At 46.3% G+C, this 26,204-nt stretch overlaps 1 protein-coding gene across 1 annotated transcript in view; it reads left to right on the top strand.

Moving 5' to 3' along the window:
• The window catches only part of LSS (lanosterol synthase), a 43,404-nt gene that overhangs the window by 7,314 nt on the left and 9,886 nt on the right, over positions 1-26,204 (top strand). The window contains exon 11 of the mRNA XM_077272409.1: positions 8,297-8,324. Within this exon, the coding sequence (XP_077128524.1) occupies positions 8,297-8,324 (28 nt within the window). The remainder of the gene's footprint in view (positions 1-8,296; positions 8,325-26,204) is intronic.

Genomic DNA, 26,204 nt, shown 5'->3' with positions numbered 1-26,204 from the left:
CGAAAAGACACCGGATTAATAATCTCAGAAATCCTATAAGGACCAATAAACCGAGGCTTAAACTTAGGGGAAGAAACCTTCACAGGAACATGACGGGAAGACAACCAGACCAAATCCCCAACCCGAAGCCGGGAACCAACACCCCGACGACGGTTAGCAAAACGCTGAGCCTTCTCCTGAGACAATACCAAATTGTCCACCACATGGGTCCAAATCTGCTGCAACCTGTCCACCACAGAATCCACACCAGGGCAGTCAGAAGGCTCAACCTGTCCAGAAGAAAAACGAGGATGAAAGCCAGAATTGCAAAAAAAAGGCGAAACCAAGGTAGCCGAACTAGCCCGATTATTAAGGGCAAACTCAGCCAATGGCAAAAAGGTCACTCAGTCATCCTGATCAGCAGACACAAAGCATCTCAAATAAGTCTCCAAGGTCTGATTAGTACGCTCGGTCTGGCCATTTGTCTGAGGATGAAATGCGGAAGAAAAAGACAAATCAATGCCCAACCTAGCACAAAAGGCCCGCCAAAACCTAGAAACAAATTGGGAACCTCTGTCAGACACAATAATCTCAGGAATGCCATGCAAACGAACCACATGCTGAAAAAACAGCGGAACCAAATCAGAGGAGGAAGGCAACTTAGGCAAGGGTACCAAATGAACCATCTTAGAAAACCGATCACAAACCACCCAGATAACAGACATCTTCTGGGAAACAGGAAGATCAGAAATAAAATCCATAGAAATATGCGTCCAAGGCCTCTCAGGGACCGGCAAAGGCAAAAGCAACCCACTAGCACGGGAACAGCAGGGCTTGGCCTGCGCACATGTCCCACAGGACTGCACAAAAGAACACACATCCCGTGACAAAGAAGGCCACCAAAAGGACCTACCAACCAAATCTCTGGTACCAAAAATCCCAGGATGACCCGACAACACAGAACAATGAACCTCAGAAATCACCTTACTAGTCCATCTATCAGGAACAAACAGTTTCCCCGCTGGACAGCGGTCAGGTTTATCAGCCTGAAATTCCTGAAGAGCCCGTCGTAAATCAGGGGAGATGGCAGAAAGAATCACCCCTTCTTTCAGAATGCCGACCGGCTCAAGGACCCCAGGAGAATCAGGCAAAAAGCTCCTAGAGAGGGCGTCAGCCTTAACATTCTTAGAACCCGGAAGATACGAGACCACAAAATCAAAACGGGAGAAAAACAGGGACCAACGAGCCTGTCTAGGATTCAGCTGCTTGGCAGACTCGAGGTAAATCAGATTCTTATGATCGGTCAAGACCACAACACGGTGCTTGGCCCCCTCAAGCCAATGTCGCCACTCCTCAAATGCCCACTTCATAGCCAACAACTCCCGATTGCCGACATCATAATTGCGTTCCGCAGGCGAAACCTTTCGGGAAAAGAAGGCACATGGTTTCATCAAGGAACCATCAGAATTCCTCTGAGACAAAACGGCCCCTGCCCCAATCTCAGAAGCGTCAACCTCAACCTGAAAAGGAAGAGAAACGTCTGGCTGACGCAACACAGGGGCAGAAGTAAATCGGCGTTTAAGTTCCTGAAAAGCAGAAACAGCCGCAGAGGGCCAATTTGTCACATCAGCGCCTTTCTTCGTCAAATCGGTCAAGGGTTTAACCACACTGGAGAAGTTGGCAATGAAACGGCGATAAAAATTAGCAAAACCCAAAAATTTCTGAAGACTCTTCACAGATGTGGGTTGAATCCAATCATGAATGGCCTGAACCTTAACCGGATCCATTTCTATAGATGAGGGAGAAAAAATTAAACCCAAAAAAGAAACCTTCTGTACTCCAAAGAGGCACTTAGACCTCTTCACAAATAAAGCATTATCACGAAGGATCTGAAATACCACCCTGACCTGTTTCACATGAGACTCCCAATTATTGGAAAAAATCAAAATATCATCCAAATATACAATCATGAATTTATCAAGATAATTGCGGAAGATATCATGCATGAAGGACTGAAACACTGATGGAGCATTAGAGAGCCTGAATGGCATCACAAGGTATTCAAAATGACCTTCAGGCGTATTAAATGCAGTTTTCCATTCGTCACCCTGTTTAATACGAACAAGATTATACGCCCCTCTAAGGTCAATCTTAGTAAACCAACTAGCCCCCTTAATCCTATCAAACAAGTCAGAAAGCAAAGGCAAAGGGTATTGAAATTTGACCGTGATCTTATTCAAGAGGCGATAATCAATACAGGGTCTCAATGAGCCATCCTTCTTGGCAACAAAAAAAAAACCCGCTCCCAATGGTGACGAAGATGGCCAAATATGCCCTTTCTCCAAGGACTCCTTAACATAACTCCGCATGGCGGTATGCTCTGGCACAGACAGGTTGAAAAGTCGGCCCTTAGGGAACTTACAGCCTGGAATCAAGTCAATAGCACAATCACAGTCCCTATGTGGCGGTTGGGAACTGGATTTGGGCTCATCAAATACATCCTGGAAATCTGACAAAAACTCAGGAATTTCAGAAGAGGGGGAAGAGGAAATTGACATCACAGGAACGTCATCATGAACCCCCTGACAACCCCAACTAGTCACAGACATAGACTTCCAATCCAACACAGGATTATGTACCTGCAACCACGGAAAACCCAGCACGATAGCATCATGCAAATTATGCAACACCAGAAATCGACAATCTTCCTGATGGGCCGGCGCCATGCGCATGGTCACCTGAGTCCAAAACTGGGGCTTATTTTTAGCCAAAGGTGTAGCATCAATGCCCCTTAAAGGAATAGGATCCTGCAAAGGCTGCAATGAGAAACCACAACGCTTGGCAAATTCTAAATCCATCAAGTTCAAAGCGGCGCCTGAATCCACAAATGCCATGACAGAAAATGACGATAATGAGCAGATCAGGGTCACAGATAACAGAAATTTAGGTTGTACCGTACTGATGGTAACGGAACTAGCGATTCTCTTTGTACGCTTAGGACAATCAGAAATAACATGAGCAGAATCGCCGCAGTAAAAACACAACCCATTCTGACGTCTGAATCCTTGTCGTTCAGCTCTAGACAAAATCCTATCACACTGCATAGGCTCAGGACTCCGCTCAGAGGACAACGCCAATGTGTGCACAACTCTGCGCTCACGCAAGCGCCGGTCAATCTGAATGGCCAGAGACATAGAATCACTCAGACCAGCAGGCGTGGGGAACCCCACCATAACATCTTTAACGGATTCAGAAAGACTCTTTCTTAAAATTGCCGCCAAAGCATCCTCATTCCATTTCGTGAGCACAGACCATTTTCTAAATTTCTGGCAGTATAATTCTGCCGCTTCTTGACCCTGACACAGGGTTAACAAGGTCTTTTCTGCATGATCCACTGAATTAGGTTCATCATACAATAACCCTAGCACCTGAAAAAAGGTGTCTACATTAAGCAAGGCTGGATTCCCAGACTCCAGGGAGAATGCCCAATCCTGAGGATCGCCACACAGCAAAGAGATGACAATTTTAACTTGCTGAATGGGATCACCAGAGGAACGAGGTTTCAGAGCAAAAAACAGTTTGCAGTTATTTTTAAAGCTCAAAAACTTGGACCTGTCCCCAAAAAAACAAATCAGGAATAGCAATTCTAGGCTCCAAAACCGGAGTCTGGACAATATAATCGGAAATACCCTGTACTCTTGCAGCAAGTTGATCCACACGAGAAGCCAGTCCCTGAATATCCATGCCCACGCCAAACTCCTGAACCACCCAGAGTTTAAGAGGGAAGAGAAGAGAAAACAGACTACAAAAAAAAAAAATGGCTCAGCACTTCCCTTCTTTTGAGATGCATTTAACTCTTTGTGGGCCAGTTGTACTGTTATGATCTGGTGGCCTAGGAGCAGCATGGACGAGCTCTGGAGAAGGTGGCCTCTATACTGACCGCAGACCCTGAACTTAACACCGCAACTAGAAGTCACTCCCTAGACACCTCATCACAGCCGGAGGACTAATTACCCCTAAAGAAAGAAACAGGAAAACTATCTTGCCTCAGAGAAAATCCCCAAAGGAAAGACGGCCCCCCACAAATATTGACTGTGAGAGGAGAGGGAAATTACACACGCAGACTGAAAACAGAATTTAGCAAAGGAGGCCACGCTAACTAGAAAGAAAAGACAGGACAGAGTACTTTGCGGTCAGTATTAAAATACTAGAAAAATCCACCACAGAGAATACAAAATCTCCACACCTAACTAAAGGCATGGAGGGTAACTCTGCAACTCCAGAGCTTCCAGCTTGGCTGAATAAATCCTTACACAGACAAAGCTGGAAAGAAAAAACAGCAATTCACTGAGCTATAAAAGTCCACCGCATGTGGACTGCAAATACAAAGCCAGGACTTATCTTTGATGATTTGGACAATCCAGCAGGAGAATCCAAGCAGAGAATCCTCCAGAAAACAATGGACAACTGGCACTGACTAAAGGATCTAGCCAGAATAAGTAGCCCAGTCAGAATTGGTAGTAAGTGAAAGCACCTGATGACTGCTGAGAACAGCAGCAGTCCCACTTACAACCACCGGAGGGAGCCCAAGAGCAGAATTCACAACACAAAGCATTGTCACGAAGGATCTGAAACACCATCCTGACCTGCTCTACATGAGACTCCCAATCATCAGAAAAAATCAAAATATCGTCCAGATATACAATCAAGAATTTATCAATATAAGTCCGGAAGATATCATGCATGAAAGATTGAAAAACAGATGGAGCATTAGTGAGCCCGAACGGCATCACAAGGTATTCAAAATGACCCTCGGGCGTATTGAACGCAGTTTTCCATTCATCACCCTGCTTAATACGAACAAGATTATATGCCCCCCGAAGGTCAATCTTTGTAAACCAACTAGCCCCCTTAACCCTAGCAAACAAATCAGAAAGCAAGGGTAAAGGGTATTGAAACTTGACCGTGATCTTATTCAATAGGCGATAATCAATACAGGGTCTCAAGGAGCCATCCTTCTTAGCAACAAAAAAAAAACCTGCTCCCATCGGTGAAGAAGATGGCCGAATATGCCCTTTCTCCAAAGACTCCTTAACATAACTCCGCATAGCGGTATGTTCAGGCACAGACAGGTTGAAAAGTCGGCCCTTAGGAAACTTACAGCCTGGAATCAAATCAATAGCACAATCACAATCCCTGTGAGGTGGAAGAGAACTGGACTTGGGCTCATCGAATACATCCTGAAAATCAGACAAAAACTCTGGAATTTCGGAAGAGGGAGAAGAGGAGATGGACATTAAAGGAACCTCATTATGAACCCCCTGACAACCCCAACTAGTCACAGACATAGACTTCCAATCCAACACAGGATTATGTACCTGCAACCACGGAAAACCCAGCACGATAGCATCATGCAAATTATGCAACACCAGAAATCGACAATCTTCCTGATGGGCCAGCGCCATACGCATGGTCACCTGAGTCCAAAACTGGGGCTTATTTTTAGCCAAAGGTGTAGCATCAATGCCCCTTAAAGGAATAAGGTTCTGCAAAGGCTGCAGGGGGAAACCACAACGCTTGGCAAACTCAAAATCCATTAAGTTCAAAGCGGCGCCTGAATCCACAAACGCCATGACAGAAAATGATGACAATGAGCAGATCAAGGACACAGATAACAGAAATTTAGGTTGTACAGTACTGATGGTAAATGAACTAGCGATCTTCTTTGTCCGCTTAGGGCAGACTGAAATGACATGAGAAGCGTCGCCACAATAATAACACAACTTATTCTGACGTCTGAATCCTTGTCGTTCTGTTCTAGACAGAATCCTATCACACTGCATTGGCTCAGGACTCTGCTCTGAGGACAACGCCACAGTAAGCATAGTTCTGCACTCCTGCAAGCGCCGATCAATCTGAATGGCCAGAGACCTAGAATCACTCAGACCGACAGGCGTGGGAAACCCCACCATAACATCTTTAACGGATTCAGAAAGACCCTTTCTGAAAATTGCCGCCAAAGCATCATCATTCCATTTAGTCAACACAGACCATTTTCTAAATTTCTGATAATACAATTCTGCCACCTCTTGGCCCTGAGACCGAACCAACAAGGCCTTCTCCGCTTGATCCACAGAATTAGGTTCATCATACAATAATCCTAAAGCCTGCAAAAAGGAATCTACATTGAGCAAAGCAGGATTCCCAGATTCCAGGGAAAATGCCCAATCCTGTGGATCGCCACGCAACAGGGAAATAGCGATCTTAACCTGCTGAATGGAATCACCAGAGGATCGAGGTCTCAAAGCAAAAAACAGTTTACAGTTGTTTTTAAAACTCAGAAATTTAGACCTGTCACCAAAAAACAAATCAGGAGTAGGAATCTTCGGCTCCAAAACAGGAGTCTGAACAATATAATCAGAAATTCCCTGCACCCTAGCAGCAAGCTGGTCTACACGAGAAGCTAATTCATGAACATCCATGCTCACACAAGATTCCTTAGCCACCCAGGGAAAAAGAGGGAGGAACAGACAAAACAAACCACAGAAAAAAAAAATGACTCAACACCTTTCCTCCCTTCTTCTGAGATGCATTTAACTGGCCAGTTGTACTGTTGTGATCCGGTGACTTTGGAGCCGCATGAGACTTTCTCAGGAGAAGTGGAATCTGTACTGACCGCAAACCCTGAACTTAACACCGCAACTAGAAGTAGCCGTGGGGTGTGCCTAACAAACCCTAGACACCTCGACACAGCCGGAGGACTAAATACCCCTATAAATAGAAATCGGAATACTCACTTGCCTCAGAGCAGAACCCCAAAGGATAGGCAGCCCCCCACGAATATTGACTGTGAATAGGAGAGGAAGGACACACACAGAGAGAAAACAGATTCCAGCAAAAGAGGCCACTCTAGCTAAACAGGGAAGGATAGAACAGAATACTAAGCGGTCAGTATTAAAACACTAAAAATATCCACAGCAGAAAATACAAAAAGTTCCACAATCTAACTAAAGACATGGAATGTATATCTGCAACTCCTGAGAATCCAGCAAGACTGAGAAATCACTGACACAATCTAAGCTGGACAAAAAAGGCACTGAATAGCACTAAATCATAAGCACACGGCATGTGTGCCACGAAAACCAGACACTTATCTTTGTAGATTTGGCAGCAAGGCAGAGGAACCAGGCAAGGAAAAACCTCCAAAAACAATGGACAACTGGCAAGGACTAATGAATCCTGCTAACCTAAATACCCCAGTCAGAACTGCAATCAGCAGAAACACCTGACCAGGGCTGCCACTCAGAAACAACTGCATTACCACCTACAACCACCGGAGGGAGCCCAAAAGCAGAATTCACAACAGCCGAGATACAGGTCTTAGTGCTCGTGTTCTTAATAAGATCCTATGATTACAGCAGCCTCTGCATTATATGGGCATGTAGGTCATAGGAAGCTGAATATAATGATACCTTGATATCTGCGATCTGATGTCTTATTCCTGAGAAATCCACAATTTTCTTAGGTGTAAATGAGCTGTTAAGATCTATGGGCCGGACATAGATCTCCCTGAGAATCTGCCTCCAGGGCTTGTTTTAAATAGATGGGGGTATTACCAGTGTGATGTGTAATGGTTACCAGTGTGACGTGTAATGGCCGTTCTCTGCTCTCCTGATCTCACTGCAGAGCTGTGTGTGATTATACCTGACACATCTGCAGGTTCCTCTCAGCTTCCATCTCACAGGGAGACAGTATTGCAATACAGCAGAGCTGTGAGAGCTGCAGCAAATGTGTAATAAGACAAAGTTCAGTTCTACTGTTCTGTGTTAGTTACACTGGTAACGCTCCCTGCCATTCAAAATTAATCTCTGGAGGCAGATTCTTATGCAGATCAGTGTCCGGCCCATAGCCTAGAATAGCTCCTTTACATATAAGAAAAACGTGGATTTCTCTGGAATAAGACATCAGATCACAGATATCAATGTATCATGTTATTCAGCTTCCTATGACCTACATGCCCATATAGACGGCTTAGGAGGGTGGATCCTACTGACAGATTCTCTTTAATAACATGTGCATTGAGAGGAAGAAGATATCTGCAAGTGCGACACATACAGCTGAGCTGTGAAGGGAAAGGCGTCTCAGGTACTGCACATGGGGACCTAAAACTATTGCACCTGTTTTCTTTTTTTATTAGAGCTACATGTTACTGTACAATGTAGCATAAGAATTCACCTCGAAAAAAATTTATGCTGCCACATGTAACTGAAACTTAGTTCCTTTCTCCATTTTTCTTTAAACAATGATCTTCTTGCAGGCTCGGATTGGATGGAATGAAAATGCAGGTAAATGAATTCTTTTTAATCTTTTCTTCTTCATATACACTTGGAAAATAGGAACTAGACAACCCTTTAGTAATGGGCACAGGGTGATGAGAAAAAAAATTTCTTTATCGCCTCTGTAATAATTATAGGGGATAATTCAGGAGACTCTTTGCGTGGAACAAGACAACAGGACACAGTTTTATAAGTGGTAAAGTTTATATTATCACACGGTGATTCAAGCAGGTGCAGAGAGAAACTCAAGTCCACAACACTTGGTCCAAATAATAAACGCAGCTTAGCAGTCAATAGGAAACTTCAGAGGTAGATGCAAACAATCAAAGTCTATGAAGCACAGTTATACTTGAGGAAACTTGACACGAATAGATCCTTGACTTAGTCCAGACACAGATAGATATGCTATTAGGCAGTTCAAATCATATCTTAGCTCAACCAGGGAGGCCTGGTTAATAGTCTCAGGTTTTGCAAAGCAGAAACAGCTTAAATGTCCAGCAAATGCAGATGGAAGTAACATGAGCAGCAGATGAAGGAGGATTACTGAACACGGGTGTATGCAGCAGGAACTCAGAGCAGAGTGGCAGGATCTCCAAAACAGGTTCACAGGAGCAGGTGCAAGTGCAAGGCCAGGGAGTAATCAGGAGCTGGATGCAAAGCAGAATAATCTAGCACAGACTGAAGGCTGGGGTGGAGTTTTATAGCAGGAAGACAAGTGCACATGAGACCAAAGACGCCATGTTGGAAAAGGGCAGTAATGCACAAAAGGTAAAAAATGTTCAGAGTCCTGACAGCCTCTCATTGGGGGACACAGGAACCATGGGTGTATGCTGCTGCCACTAGGAGGCTGACACTATGCAAATAAAAAAGTTAGCTCCTCCTCTGCAGTGTACACCCCACCGACTGGCATTATACTCTTCAGTTTAGCTTAGTGTCAGTAGGAGGTGGACACGGGTCTTTCATTAGACCCTTATCTACCTCAATGTGCATCGTTTCTTTTCAGGTTTTTCCGGAGGGATACAGGGTGAACAGTCACACCTGTAGTCCCATAATACGGACTATGAGTACGGCGTGTACTGCCACCTCGTATCCTCATAGATCCCTCTCCAGGACCAAGAGCCTAGCACACCAGCGTGCTTAGAAGTCCGGTCCTGGCTCCATCCCCCACCCACTTGCCCACCAGAGCCTGTCGGTTGGAAGAGAAGAGGACGTCCATCACAGTTCCGTGGACGTCTCATTCCCCTCAGGTTAGTGTTATGATCCGGTGACTTTGGAGCCACATGAGACTTTCTCAGGAGAAGTGAAATCTGTACTGACCGCAAACCCTGAACTTAACACAGCAACTAGAAGTAGCCGTGGGGTGTGCCTAACAAACCCTAGACACCTCGACACAGCCGGAGGACTAAATACCCCTATAGATAGAAATAGGAATACTCACATGCCTCAGAGCAGAACCCCAAAGGATAGGCAGCCCCCCACAAATATTGACTGTGAATAGGAGAGGAAGGACACACACAGAGAAAACAGATTCCAGCAAAAGAGGCCACTCTAGCTAAACAGGGAAGGATAGACCAGAATACTAAGCGGTCAGTATTAAAACACTAAAAATATCCACAGCAGAAAATACAAAAAGTTCCACAATCTAACTAAAGACATGGAATGTATATCTGCAACTCCTGAGAATCCAGCAAGACTGAGAAATCACTGATACAATCTAAGCTGGACAAAAAACTCTGAATAGCAATAAATCATAAGCACACGGCATGTGTGCCACGAAAACCAGACACTTATCTTTGTAGATTTGGCAGCAAGGCAGAGGAACCAGGCAAGGAAAAACCTCCAAAAACAATGGACAACTGGCAAGGACTAATGAATCCTGCTAACCTAAATACCCCAGTCAGAACTGCAATCAGCAGAAACACCTGACCAGGGCTGCCACTCAGAAACAACTGCATTACCACCTACAACCACCGGAGGGAGCCCAAAAGCAGAATTCACAACAGTAACCCCCTGTTGTGAATTCTGCTCTTGGGTTCCCTCCAGTGGTTGTTGGTGGTAATGCAGTTGTCCCTGGGTTGTAATCCTGCTCAGGTGTCCCTGCTTATTGCTGTTCTCACTGGGTATTTAGGTGTGCAGGATTCATTACTCCTTGCCAGTTGTCCATTGTTTTTGGAGGTTTTGCATCTCTGTCTGGTTCCTCCTGCCCTGCTGCCCAAATCAGCAAAGATAAGTGGTTTTTGTTTCTGCAGCCCACATGCTGTGGGCTTTACAATTCAGTGCTATTCATTGTTTTTTCTTGTCCAGCTTAGACTGTGTAAGGATTTATTCAGTCAAGTTGGATTCTCAGGAGATGCAGATATACATTCCATGTCTTTAGTTAGATGGTGGAATTTTTGTATTATCTGCTGTGTTTTTTTTTTAGGGTTTTAATACTGACCGCTTAGTATTCTGTCCTTTCCTATTTAGCTAGAGTGGCCTCCTTTGCTAAATCCTGTTTTCAGTCTGCGTGTGTTTTTCCTCTCCTACTCACAGTCAATATTTGTGGGGGGCTGCCTATCCTTTGGGGTTCTGCTCTGAGGCAAGATAGTATTCCCATTTCTATCTATAGGGGTATTTAGTCCTCCGGCTGTGTCAAGGTGTCTAGGATTGTTAGGTACACCCCACGGCTACTTCTAGTTGCGGTGTTAAGTTCAGGGTTTGCGGTCAGTACAGGTTCCACCTTCTCCAGAGAAAGTTTCATGCTGCTCCAAGGTCACCGGATCATAACAGTACAACTGGCCAATAATGAGTTAAATGCATCTCAGAAGAAGGGAAGGAAGGTGTTGAGCCATTTTTTTTTCTGTAGTCTGCTTTGTCTTTCCTTCCTGTTGTGAATTCCGCTCTTGGGCTCCCTCCGGTGGTTGCAAGTTGCACTTTTGTGAGTTCTGCTCTTGGGCTCCCTCCTGTGGTTTTGAGTGGAATGGCTGCTTCTTGGATTTAGCATCAGCAGCTGCTTTCACTGATCGTCTTTCTGGCTCGGCTATTTTAGTCTGGCCTTATCCCTGACTCAATGTCAGTTGTCAATGGTTCTTGCTTGGAGTCACAGCTCTTTTGGATTTCCCTGACACTCTACCTTTGGGGGTAGTTCTTAGGCTGTGACGAGCTCTGAGCAGGTGGGAACTATACTGACCACAGTTCCTGATCTTAACACAACACTAGAAGTAGCCGTGGGATGTTCCTGTCACTCCCTAGACACCTCGTCACAGCCTAAGAACTAACTACCCCTAAAGGTAGAAACAGGAAAGCTATCTTGCCTCAGAAAAAAACCCCAAAGGATAGACAGCCTCCCACAAATAATGACTGTGAGTGGAGAGGGAAATGACATACGTAGAATGAAACAAGATGTAGCAAAGGAGGCCAATTCTAGCTAGACAGATAGTACAGGACAGAACACTGTGCGGTCAGTAATAAAAACTAGAAAAAGTCCACCGCAGAGATTGTAAAAATCTCCACACCTGACTAAAGGTGTGGAGGGCAAAATCTGCTGCCCAGAGCTTCCAGCTTAGCTGAATAGTTCCATACTGATAAGCTGGACAAAAAAACATAGAATGTGCTGAACAATCAAGTCCACAATAAGTGGACTGCAAAAAGAGAAGCAAGGAGTTATCTTTGCAGAACTGGTCAGAGTGTCAGGGAAATCCAAAAGAGCTGTGACTCCAAGCAAGAACCATTGACAACTGGCATTGAGTCAGGGATAAGGCCAGACTAAAATAGCCGAGCCAGAAAGACGATCAGTGAAAGCAGCTGCTGATGCTAAATCCAAGAAGCAGCCATTCCACTCAAAACCACAGGAGGGAGCCCAAGAGCAGAACTCACAAAAGTGCAACTTGCAACCACCGGAGGGAGCCCAAGAGCGGAATTCACAACACCTTCCCTCTTTTTCTCTGGGTGGCTGAGGAGTTTTGTGCTAGCATGGATGTTCAGGGATTAGCTTCTCGTGTAGACCAGCTTGGTGCTAGGGTACAGGGTATTTCTGATTTCATTGTTCAGACTCCGGTTTTAGAACCTAAGATTCCTACTCCTGATTTGTTTTTTGGTGACAGGTCCAAATTTTTGAGTTTTAAAAACAACTGTAAACTGTTTTTTGCTCTAAAACCTCGATCCTCTGGTGATTCCATTCAGCAGGTTAAAATTGTTATCTCCCTGCTGCGTGGCGATCCTCAGGATTGGGCATTTTCCCTGGAATCTGGGAATCTGGCCTTTCTTAATATAGACGCCTTTTTTCAGGCTTTAGGATTATTATATGATGAACAAAATTCTGTGGATCAAGCGGAGAAGACCTTGTTGGCCCTGTCTCAGGGTCAAGAAGCGGCAGAATTGTACTGTCAGAAATTTAGAAAATGGTCTGTGTTGACTAAATGGAATGATGATGCTTTGGCGGAAATTTTCAGAAAGGGTCTTTCTGAATCCGTTAAAGATGTTATGGTGGGGTTTCCCACTCCTGTCGATCTGAGTGATTCTATGTCTCTGGCCATTCAGATTGATCGGCGCTTGCGGGAGCGCAGAACTGTGCACGCTGTGGTGTTGTCCTCAGAGCAGATGCCTGAGCCAATGCAGTGTGATAGGATTCTGTCTAGAACGGAACAACAAGGATTCAGACGTCAGAATAGGTTGTGTTTTTATTGTGGTGATGCTTCTCATGTCATTTCAGTCTGCCCTAAACGTACAAAGAGGATCGCTAGTTCATTTACCATCAGTACCGTACAACCTAAATTTCTGTTATCTGTGTCCTTGATCTGCTCATTGTCATCAGTTTCTGTCATGGCGTTTGTGGATTCAGGCGCCGCTTTGAACTTAATGGACTTTGAGTTTGCCAGGCGTTGTGGTTTTCCCTTGCAGTCTTTGCAGAACCCTATTCCTTTAAGGGGCATTGATGCTACACCCTTGGCTAAAAATAAGCCTCAGTTTTGGACACAGGTGACCATGTGCATGGCGCCAGCCCATCAGGAAGATTGTCAATTTCTGGTGTTGCATAATTTGCATGATGCTATCGTGCTGGGTTTTCCGTGGTTGCAGGTACATAATCCTGTGTTGGATTGGAAGTCTATGTCTGTGATTAGTTGGGGTTGTCAGGGGGTTCATAATGACGTTCCTTTGATGTCAATCTCCTCTTCTTCCTCTTCTGAAATTCCAGAGTTTTTGTCTGATTTTCAGGATGTATTCGATGAGCCCAAGTCCAGTGCCCTTCCATCGCATAGGGACTGTGATTCTGTGATTGACTTGATTCCAGTTTCCTAGGGGCCGACTTTTCAACCTGTCTGTGCCTAAACATACCGCCATGCGGAGTTATGTTAAGGAGTCTTTGGAGAAAGGGCATATTCGGCCATCTTCTTCACCGTTGGGAGCGGGATTTTTTTTGTTGCTAAGAAGGATGGTTCCTTGAGACCCTGTATTGATTGTCGCCTCTTGAATAAGATAACGGTCAAGTTTCAATACCCTTTACCTCTGCTTTCCGATTTGTTTGCTAGGATTAAGGGGGCTAGTTGGTTTACAAAGATTGACCTTCGGGGGGCATATAATCTTGTTCGTATTAAGCAGGGTGATGAATGGAAAACTGCGTTTAATACGCCCGAAGGTCATTTTGAATACCTTGTGATGCCATTCGGGCTCTCTAATGCTCTTTCTGTTTTTCTGTCCTTCATGCACGATATCTTCCGGACTTATCTTGATAAATTCATGATTGTATATTTGGATGATATTTTAATTTTTTCCGATGATTGGGAGTCTCATGAGAAACAGGTCAGGATGGTATTTCAAATCCTTCATGATAATGCTTTGTTTGTGAAGGGGTCTAAGTGTCTCTTTGGAGTGCAGAAGGTTTCTTTTTTGGGCTTCATTTTTTCTCCCTCATCTATAGAGATGGATCCGGTTAAGGTTCAGGCCATTCATGATTGGATTCAACCCACATCCATGAAGAGCCTTCAGAAATTTTTGGGCTTTGCTAATTTTTATCGCCATTTCATTGCTAACTTCTCCAGTGTGGTTAAACCCTTGACTGATTTGACGAAGAAAGGCGCTGATGTGACGAATTGGCCCTCTGCAGCTGTCTCTGCCTTTCAGGAGCTTAAACGCTGATTTACTTCTGCCCCGGTGTTGCGTCAACCGGATGTTTCTCTTCCGTTTCAGGTTGAGGTTGACGCTTCTGAGATTGGGGCAGGGGCCGTTTTGTCTCAGAGGGATTCTGTTGGTTCCTTGTTGAAACCGTGTGCCTTCTTTTCCCGTAAGTTTTCGCCTGCTGAACGCAATTATGATGTCGGCAATCGGGAGTTGTTGGCTATGAAGTGGGCGTTTGAGGAGTGGCGACATTGGCTTGAGGGAGCTAAGCACCGTATTGTGGTCTTGACCGATCATAAGAATCTGATTTACCTCGAGTCTGCCAGACGGCTGAATCCTAGGCAGGCTTGATGGTCCTTGTTTTTTTCCCGTTTCGATTTCGTGGTCTGGTATCTTCCGGGTTCTAAGAATATTAAGGCTGATGCCCTCTCTAGGAGTTTTTTGCCTGATTCTCCTGAGGTCCTTGAACTTGTCGGCATTTTGAAAGAATGGGTGGTCCTTTCTGCCATTTCCCCTGATTTACGACGGGTTCTTCAGGAATTTCAGGCTGACAAACCTGACCGCTGTCCAGTGGGGAAACTGTTTGTTCCTGATAGATGGACTAGTAGAGTGATTTCTGAGGTTCATTGTTCTGTGTTGGCTGGCCATCCTGGTATTTTTGGTACCAGAGATTTGGTTGGTAGGTCCTTTTGGTGGCCTTCTTTGTCACGTGATGTGCGCTCTTTTGTGCAGTCCTGTGGTACTTGTGCGCGGGCCAAGCCTTGTTGTTCCCGTGCTAGTGGGTTGCTTTTGCCATTGCCGGTCCCTGAGAGGCCCTGGACACATATTTTTCTGGATTTTATTTCTGATCTTCCGGTTTCCCAGAGGATGTCGGTTATCTGGGTTGTTTGTGACCGGTTCTCTAAGATGGTTCATTTGGTGCCTTTGCCTAAATTGCCTTCCTCTTCTGATTTGGTTTCGTTGTTTTTCAGCATGTGGTTCGTTTGCATGGTATTCCAGAGAATATTGTGTCCGACAGAGGTTCCCAGTTTGTTTCTAGGTTTTGGCAAGCCTTTTGTGCTAGGCTGGGCATTGATTTGTCTTTTTCTTCCGCATTTCATCCTCAGACAAATGGCCAGACCGAGCGAACTAATCAGATTGGAAACTTATTTGAGATGCTTTGTGTCTGCTGATCAGGATGATTCGGTGGCTTTCTTGCCATTGGCCGAGTTTCCCCTTAATAATCGGGCTAGTTAGGCTATTTTGGTTTCGCCCTTCTTTTGTAATTTTGGTTTTCATCCTCGTTTTTCTTCGGGGCAGGTTGAGTCTTCTGACTGTCCTGGTGTGGATTCTGTGGTTGACAGGTTGCAGCAGATTTGGGCTCATGTGGTGGACAATTTGGTGTTGTCTCAGGAGGAGGCTCAACGTTTTGCTAACCGTCGTCGGTGTGTTAGTTCCCGGCTTCGGGTTGGGGATCTGGTCTGGTTGTCTTCCCGTCATGTTCCTGTGAAGGTTTCTTCCCCTAAGTTTAAGCCTCGGTTTATTGGTCCTTATAGGATTTCTGAGATTATTAATCCGGTGTCTTTTCGATTGGCCCTTCCGGCCTCTTTTGCTATCCGTAATGTCTTCCATAGATCTTTATTGCGGAAATATGTGGCGCCCGTTGTTCCTTCTGTTGATCCTCCGGCCCCTGTGTTGGTTGATGGGGAGTTGGAGTATGTGGTTGAGAAGATTTTGGATTCTCGCTTTTCGAGGCGGAAGCTTCAGTACCTTGTCAAATGGAAGGGTTATGGCCAGGAGGATAATTCTTGGGTTTTTGCCTCTGATGTCCATGCTGCTGATTTGGTCCGTGCCTTTCATCTGGCTCGTCCTAATCGGCTTGGGGGCTCTGGTGAGGGTTCGGTGACCCCTCCTCAAGGGGGGGTACTGTTGTGAATTCTGCTCTTGGGTTCCCTCCGGTGGTTGTTGGTGGTAATGCATTTGTCCCTGGGTTGTAATCCTGCTCAGGTGTCCCTGCTTATTGCTGTTCTCACTGGGTATTTAGGTGTGCAGGATTCATTAGTCCTTGCAAGTTGTCCATTGTTCTTGGAGGTTTTGCATCTCTGTCTGGTTCCTCCTGCCCTGCTGCCCAAATCAGCAAAGATAAGTGTCTGTTTTTTGTTAGACTGCTTAGACTGTGTAAGGATTTATTCAGTCAAGTTGGATTCTCAGGAGATGCAGATATACATTCCATGTCTTTAGTTAGATGGTGGAAATTTTGTATTATTTGCTGTGGATATTTTTTAGGGTTTTAATACTGGCCGCTTAGTATTCTGTCCTATCCTTTCCTATTTAGCTAGAGTGGCCTCCTTTGCTAAATCCTGTTTTCAGTCTGCGTGTGTTTTTCCTCTCCTACTCACAGTCAATATTTGTGGGGTGCTGCCTTTCCTTTGGGGTTCTGCTCTGAGGCAAGATAGTATTCCCATTTCTATCTATAGGGGTATTTAGTCCTCCGGCTGTGTCGAGGTGTCTAGGATTGTTAGGTACACCCAACGGCTACTTCTAGTTGCGGTGTTAAGTTCAGGGTTTGCGGTCAGTACAGGTTCCACCTTCTCCAGAGAAAGTTTCATGCTGCTCCAAGGTCACCGGATCATAACACCCCCCCCCCCCCCCCGCCTTGAGGAGGGGTCAACGAACCCTCACCGGAGCCCCAGGCCGATCAGGACGAGCCAGATGAAAAGCATGAACCAAATCAGCAGCATGGACATCGGAGGCAAAAACCCAAGAATTATCCTCCTGGCCATAACCCTTCCATTTGACAAGATACTGAAGCCTCCGCCTCGAAAAACGAGAATCCAAAATCTTCTCAACCACATACTCCAACTCCCCATCAACCAACACAGGGGTCGGAGGATCAACAGAGGGAACAACAGGTGCCACATATTTCCGCAATAAAGATCTATGGAAGACATTATGGATAGCAAAAGAGGCCGGAAGCGCCAAACGAAAAGACACCGGATTAATAATCTCAGAAATCTTATAAGGACCAATAAACCGAGGCTTAAACTTAGGAGAAGAAACCTTCATAGGAACATGACGGGAAGACAACCAGACCAGATCCCCAACATGAAGCCGGGAACCAACACCCCGTCGACGGTTAGCAAAACGTTGAGCCTTCTCCTGAGACAACACCAAATTGTCTACCACATGAGTCCAAATCTGCTGCAACCTGTCAACCACAGAATCCACACCAGGACAGTCAGAAGGCTCAACCTGCCAGAAGAAAAACGAGGATGAAAACCAAAATTACAAAAAAAAAGGCGAAACCAAAGTAGCCGAACTAGCCCGATTATTAAGGGCAAACTCGGCCAACGGCAAAAATGCCACCCAATCATCCTGATCAGCAGACACAAAGCATCTCAAATAAGTCTCCAAGGTCTGATTAGTTCACTCGGTTTGGCCATTTGTCTGAGGATGAATTGCAGAGGAAAAAGACAAATCAATGCCCAGCCTAGCACAAAAGGCTCGCCAAAACCTAGAAACAAACTGGGAACCTCTGTCAGACACAATATTCTCTGGAATACCATGCAAACGAACCACATGCTGAAAAAACAACGAAACCAAATCTGAGGAGGAAGGCAATTTAGGCAAAGGCACCAAATGAACCATCTTAGAAAACCGGTCACAAACAACCCAGATAACCGACATCTTCTGGGAAACCGGAAGATCCGAAATAAAATTCATAGAAATATGCGTCCAAGGCCTCTCAGGGACCGGTAATGGCAAAAGCAACCCACTAGCACGGGAACAAAAAGGCTTGGCCCGCGCACAAGTCCCACAGGACTGCACAAAAGAACGCACATCCCGTGACAAAGAAGGCCACCAAAAGGACCTACCAACCAAATCTCTGGTACCAAAAATCCCAGGATGGCCAGCCAACACAGAACAATGAACCTCAGAAATCACCTTACTAGTCCATCTATCAGGAACAAACAGTTTCCCCGCTGGACAGCGATCAGGTTTATCAGCCTGAAATTCCTGATGCACCCGTCACAAATCAGGGGAGATGGCAGAAAGAATCACCCCTTCCTTGAGAATACCAACCGGCTCAAGGACTCCAGGAGAATCAGGCAAAAAGCTCCTAGAGAGGGCATCGGCCTTAACATGCTTAGAACCCGGAAGATACGAGACTACAAAATCAAAACGGGAAAAAAACAAAGACCATCAAGCCTGTCTAGGATTCAGCCGTTTGGCAGACTCGAGGTAAATCAGATTCTTATGATCAGTCAAGACCACAATAAGGTGCTTAGCTCCCTCAAGCCAATGTCGCCACTCCTCAAACGCCCACTTCATAGCCAACAACTCCCGATTGCCGACATCATAATTGCGTTCAGTAGGCTAAAATTTACGGGAAAAGAAGGCACACGGTTTCATCAAGGAACCAGCAGGATCCCTCTGAGACAAAACGGCCCCTGCCCCAATCTCAGAAGCGTCAACCTCAACCTGAAACGGAAGAGAAACATCAGGTTGACGCAACACCGGAGCAAAAGTAATTCGACGTTTAAGCTCCTGAAAGGCAGAAACAGCCACAGAGGACGAATTTGCCACATCAGCGCCTTTCTTCGTCAAATCGGTCAAGGGTTTAACCACGCTGAAAAAGTTAGCAATAAAACGGCGATTAAAAATTTTTTAAAACCCAAAAATTTCTGAAGGCTCTTTACGGACGTGGGTTGAATCCAATCATGAATGTCCTGAACCTTAACCGGGTCCATCTCAATAGATGAAGGAGAAAAAATAAAACCCAAAAAACAAACCTTCTGCACCCCAAAGAGACACTTAGACCCCTTCACAAACAAAGCATTGTCACGAAGGATCTGAAACACCATCCTGACCTGCTCTACATGAGACTCCCAATCATCAGAAAAAATCAAAATATCGTCCAGATATACAATCAAGAATTTATCAATATAAGTCCGGAAGATATCATGCATGAAAGATTGAAAAACAGATGGAGCATTAGTGTGCCCGAACGGCATCACAAGGTATTCAAAATGACCCTCGGGCGTATTGAACGCAGTTTTCCATTCATCACCCTGCTTAATACGAACAAGATTATACGCCCCCCGAAGGTCAATCTTTGTAAACCAACTAGCTCCCTTAATCCTAGCAAACAAATCAGAAAGCAAGGGTAAAGGGTATTGAAACTTGACCGTGATCTTATTCAAGAGGCGATAATCAATACAGGGTCTCAAGGAGCCATCCTTCTTAGCAACAAAAAAAAACCTGCTCCCATCGGTGAAGAAGATGGCCGAATATGCCCTTTCTCCAAAGACTCCTTAACATAACTCCGCATAGCGGTATGTTCAGGCACAGACACAGACAGGTTGAAAAGTCGGCCCTTGGGAAACTTACAGCCTGGAATCAAATCAATACCACAATCTCAATCCTGTGAGGTGGAAGAGAACTGGACTTGGGCTCATCGAATACATCCTGAAAATCAGACAAAAACTCTGGAATTTCGGAAGACGAAGAAGAGGAGATGGACATTAAAGGAACCTCATTATGAACCCCCTGACAACCCCAACTAGTCACAGACATAGACTTCCAATCCAACACAGGATTATGTACCTGCAACCATGGAAAACCCAGCACGATAGCATCATGCAAATTATGGAACACCAGAAATCGACAATCTTCCTAATGGGCCGGCGCCATACGAATGGTCACCTGAGTCCAAAACAGGGGCTTATTTTTAGCCAAAGGTGTAGCATCAATGCCCCTTAAAGGAATAAGGTTCTGCAAAGGCTGCAGGGGAAAACCACAACGCTTGGCAAACTCAAAATCCATTAAGTTCAAAGCGGCGCCTGAATCCACAAACGCCATGACAGAAAATGATGACAATGAGCAGATCAAGGACACAGATAACAGAAATTTAGGTTGTACAGTACTGATGGTAAATGAACTAGCGATCTTCTTTGTCTGCTTAGGGCAGACTGAAATGACATGAGAAGCGTCGCCACAATAATAACACAACTTATTCTGACGTCTGAATCCTTGTCGTTCTGTTCTAGACAGAATCCTATCACACTGCATTGGCTCAGGACTCTGCTCTGAGGACAACTGTTATGATCAGGTGACCTTGGAGCAGCATGAAACTTTCTCTGGAGAAGGTGGAACCTGTACTGACCGCAAACCCTGAACTTAACACCACAACTAGAAGTAGCCGTGGGATGTACCTAACAATCCTAGACACCTCGACACAGCCGGAGGACTAAATACCCCTATAGATAGAAATGGGAATACTATCTTGCCTCAGAGAAAAACCCCAAAGGATAGGCAGCCCCCCACAAATATTGACTGTGAGAGGAGAGGAAAAAACATACGCAGACTGAAAACAGGATTTAGCAAAGGAGGCCACTCTAGCTAAATATAAAAGGATAGGACAGAATATTAAGCGGTCAGTATTAAAACACTAAAAAATATCCACAGCAGAAAATACAAAAATTTCACATCTAACTAAAGACATAGAATGTATATCTGCATCTCCTGAGAATCCAACTTGACTGAATAAATCCTTACACAGTCTAAGCTGGACGAGAACAAACATTGAAAAGCACTGAACTGTAAAGCCCACAGCATGTGGGCTACAGAAACAAAAACCAGAAATTATCTTTGCTGATTTGGGCAGCAGGAGCAAGACAGAGATGTGAAACCTCCAAGAACAATGGACAACTGGCAAGGACTAATGGATCCTGCACACCTAAATACCCAGTGAGAAGCAATAAGCAGGGACACCTGAGCAGAATTAAAACCCAGGGACAACTGCATTACCACCAACAACCACCGGAGGGAACCCATGAGCAGAATTCACAACAGACAACACCACAGTACGCATAGATCTGCGCTCCTGCAAGCGCCGATCAATCTGAATGGCCAGAGACATAGAATCACTCAGACCGACAGGCGTGGGAAACCCCACCATAACATCTTTAACGGATTCAGAAAGACCCTTTCTGAAAATTGCCGCCAAAGCATCATCATTCCATTTAGTCAACACAGACCATTTTCTAAATTTCTGACAATACAATTCTGCCGCCTCTTGGCCCTGAGACAGAACCAACAAGGTCTTCTCCGCTTGATCCACAGAATTAGGTTCATCATAAAATAATCCTAAAGCCTGCAAAAAGGAATCTACATTGAGAAAAGCAGGACTCCCAGATTCCAGGGAAAATGCCCAATCCTGTGGATCGCCACGCAGCAGGGAAATAACGATCTTAACCTTTGAATGGAATCACCAGAGGATCGAGGTCTCAAAGCAAAAAACAGTTTACAGTTGTTTTTAAAACTCAGAAATTTAGACCTGTCACCAAAAAACAAATCAGCAGTAGGAATCTTCGGCTCCAAAACAGGAGTCTGAACAATATAATCAGAAATTCCCTGCACCCTAGCAGCAAGCTGGTCTACACAAGAAGCTAATTCATGAACATCCATGCTCACACAAGACTCCTCAGCCACCCAGGGAAAAAGAGGGAGGAACAGACAAAACAAACCACAGAATAAAAAATGACTCAACACCTTTCCTCCCTTCTTCTGAGATGCATTTAACTCATTGTTGGCCAGTTGTACTGTTATGATCCGGTGACTTTGGAGCCGCATGAGACTTTCTTAGGAGAAGTGGAATCTGTACTGACCGCAAACCCTGAACTTAACACCGCAACTAGAAGTAGCCGTGGGGTGTGCCTAACAAACCCTAGACACCTCGACACAGCCGGAGGACTAAATACAACTATAGATAGAAATAGGAATACTAACTTGCCTCAGAGCAGAACCCCAAAGGATAGGCAGCCCCCCACAAATATTGACTGTGAATAGGAGAGGAAGGACACACACAGGGAGAAAACAGATTCAGCAAAAGAGGCGACTCTAGCTAAACAGGGAAGGATAGAACAGAATACTAAGCGGTCAGTATTAAAACAGTAAAAATATCAACAGCAGAAAATACAAAAAGTTCCACAATCTAACTAAAGACATGGAATGTATATCTGCAACTCCTGAGAATCCAGCAAGACAGAGAAATCACTGATACAATCTAAGCTGGACAAAAAAACACTGAATAGCACTAAATCATAAGCACACGGCATGTGTGCCATGAAAACCAGACACTTATCTTTGTAGATTTGGCAGCAAGGCAGAGGAACCAGGCAAGGACAAAACCTCCAAAAACAATGGACAACTGGCAAGGACTAATGAATCCTGCAAACCTAAATACCCCAGTCAGAACTGCAATCAGCAGAAACACCTGACCAGGGCTGCCACTCAGAAACAACTGCATTACCACCTACAACCACCGGAGGGAGCCAAAAAGCAGAATTCACAACAGGGGACATCCAGGCCGGCAGCAACCTGGTATCCGTTTTCTCGTCTGCCGTGAGTAGCTCTGCACTGCAGACTTACACCCCCCTCTGCGCCACTGTCCCTTAACCCGCTGGCATTTTCTTCAGGGACCTCTTCAATATGTCTAACTCTAAAGGGGGCCGCTCTCGTCCTCCTACTTCTTCTTCTGCCTTAGTCAAGTACTTTGCATGTTCGTGCTGTAACAGCAAACTTCCCTCAGTTCAGTCCTCTCCGCTCTGTCAGGCCTGCAGCAACCCGATTGTTCCCACGATCCGCCCGAGAGTGATACCCCCATCCCAGGCTGGGCTTCCTCTCTGTCACAATCGGTGGCCGATCTAACACGGGTGTCTCAAACCCTGGTGTCCGTGCTGGACCGATTACCTCTGCAGACCCCCGCAGTAGCCAGCGGGTCGCAGGAGCCTCCGCCCAAGCCTTCCTTGATTAGCCGCAAAAGGTCCAGACAGGAACGTCGGTCTGAGTCCTCTTCTCGCTCCATCTCGCCACTTGGTCCTCCTCTGCGGTCGGCGTCCTCCCTCTCCTGAGTCAGGCGAGGGGTTCTCTGATGCGCTTTCGGAGGATGTTTCGGAGCTGGATTCTAACCAAATCGCTACCATGAGGGATATGGTTCAGAATCTCATTGGAGCGATAAATCTAACCTGTGGCATCAAGGAGTCCTCTACGGAACCCGCAGATCAGGCGGTTTCGTTTAGACGGGCTAAACCACCTTCCAAGTTTTTCGCTCCTCACCCGGAATTCGAAGAGATTATGACCAGAGAAAGAGAGAACCCAACCAGACGCTTTCAGAGAGGAAAGCGACTTGGCGTTTTATATCCCTTTTCTCCGGAGCTCACTGCTAATTGGACTGTTTCTCCTTCGGTGGACCCTCCAGTTTCCAGACTGTCCACCAACACAGTCCTCCCACTGTCCGGCGGAGCATCTCTGAAGGATTCTAACAATAGTCATAGAATCTTTCGCAAAGTCAGTCTTTGCCCGGCCTTTGCTTCCACTTGGGTTTCAAAATCCATATCCAAATGGGCCAAACAGCTCCGTCAGGGCATTCTGGACGGGGTTCCATCCGGACAGCTGGCGGAACTTGCCAACCAGATTTCTCACGCAGGTGAATATCTGATCTCCACCTCCCTGGATGCTGCGTCTTGTGTGGCTCAGGCGTCCAGCAACGCGGTTGCCATCCGCCGGACCGTTTGGCTTAAGGCCTGGCAGGCGGATTTGTCTTCTAAAAAGTCCCTTAACAGCCTGCCTTTTCAGGGGTCTCATCTCTTTGGTTCTAAGCTGGACAAAATCATTAAGGACGCTACAGGGCGCACAAGTTCCCTTCTTCCCCAGGCCAAGCCTCGTCGCCCTCCTCCTAGACGTCAATTTCGGTCTTTTCAGCCTTTCTGTCGCTTTGCGGCATCGAATTCCTTCTCCCAGCAGCAACAGAGGCCACAGGCACGTCAAGCGAAGAAGACGGTATCCTTTAGGCCCTACCTTCCTGGCATCCTCGCTACTCCCAGGGTAGATCTTCCAGGTCCAGGACTGGAAGAACCACCTCGGCATGACTCTCGGCTAGTCGTCAGCCCACCTCCCAGGCTGGGCGGCCGTCTCCTCTTCTTCAGGGACGTCTGGATCTTCTCAGTAGAGGACGCATGGCTCAGGGAAGTTGTATCCTCGGGATACAAGATAGCGTTCGTTTCACGACCCCAGGATCGTTTTTTCGAATCCCGATCTCCAAGAAATCCCACTCTAGTTCTGGGTTTCTTTGCAGCTATCACTTCTCTCCTCAAAGCCGGGGTAATTGTTTCCGTCCCAGAAAAAGAACGGTTCACAGGTTTCTATTCAAACCTTTGTGGTACTGAAAAAAGATGGCAGGGTGCGTCCCATGTTCTGATATTCCCGGGACATCACCGATACCTGCGCTTTGCAGTGCTTCAGGAACATTTTCAGTTCGTCGCCCTGCCGTTCGGTCTTGCAACCGCCCCAAGAGTTTTCACGAAGATCATGGCGGCGCTGATGGCCATCTTGAGGGTCAAAGGCCTGGTTCTGTTTCCATACCTCGACGACATCCTCATCAAGGCTCCGTCCTTTTCTCAGGCCCACGAAAGCCTGTCCATCGTTCTCGACACCCTAGCCCATTTCGGGTGGCTGGTCAACCAGAAGAAGTCCTGCCTTATTCCTTCTCAGCGCATCATCTTTCTGGGCATGCTCTTCGACACTCGTCAGACCAAGGTCTTTCTTCCCGAAGACAAGAGATCCATTCTTCATCGGGACATACGCGTGCTCCAGGGCTCTCGGTCTCCCTCCTTCCGTTCGGCCATGAAGGTTTTAGGGAGGATGGTAGCAACATTGGAAGCAATTCCCTTCGCCCAATTTCACTCGCGACCTCTTCAGCAAGCCATCCTGTCTCAGTGGAACAGGTCTGTCTTCTCCCTGGACCGCCCGATCCGACTCTCTCCCCTGGTCAAACGGTCTCTCTATTGGTGGCTCACGTCACCTCTCGTCTCCCAGGGCAGGTCCTTCCTTCCAGTTCACTGGCAAGTGGTGACGACGGATGCTAGCCTACTCGGCTGGGGTGTGGTGTTTCGCCACCTGACTGTACAGGGCCGCTGGTCGGCGCAGGAGTCAACCTTGCCGATCAATGTCCTCGAGATCCGGGCCATTTTTCTGTTCGTTCGTCACTGGGAAGGGATTCTCAGGGGCCTTCCAATCCGAATCCAGACGGACAATGCCACGGCGGTGGCATATGTCAACCATCAAGGGGGGACTCGGAGCTCCTTGGCCTTGGCCGAGGTATCCAAGATCCTCCTCTGGGCAGAGGCAACAGTTCCGGTGATATCCCAGGTGCATATCCCCGGCGTGGACAATTGGGCTGCCGACTTCCTCAGCCGTGAGGGTCTCGCGGCAGGGGAATGGTCCTTGCATCCGGAGGTCTTCCATCAGATTTGTCTTCGATGGGGGACTCCGGACGTGGACCTCACGGCGTTTCGAATGAACAGGAAGGTTCCGCAGTTCGTCTCCAGGTCTCGCAATCCTCTTGCTGTGGGCGTCGAAGCTCTGACCATTCCTTCATCACAGTTCGTGCTGCCCTACCTGTTCCCACCCCTTCCATTACTTCCCAAACTGTTGAAAAAGATCAAAGCGGAAGGGGTGCCAGTCATTCTGATCGCCCCGGATTGGCTCAGGAGAGCTTGGTTCGCGGAGCTCGTCAATCTTCTCGCGGACGCTCCCTGGCGCCTTCCAGACAGGCCCGATCTGCTGTCTCAGGGTCCGATCTGCCACCCGAATTCTCGGTCGCTCAGTTTAACGGCGTGGCTGTTGAGACCGCAGTTCTAAGAGCGTCCAGCCTTTTGGACCAGGTGATTCACACCATGATCCAGGCTCAGAAGCCTTCTTCCAGGATCTACTATCATACCTGGAAGGCTTACTTCCGTTGGTGCGAGTCCAACC

The sequence above is a fragment of the Ranitomeya variabilis genome, chromosome 7 (genome assembly GCF_051348905.1).
Source record: "Ranitomeya variabilis isolate aRanVar5 chromosome 7, aRanVar5.hap1, whole genome shotgun sequence".
NCBI classification, from domain to species: Eukaryota; Metazoa; Chordata; class Amphibia; order Anura; family Dendrobatidae; genus Ranitomeya; species Ranitomeya variabilis.
This window is presented reverse-complemented; position numbering and strand designations above follow the sequence as displayed.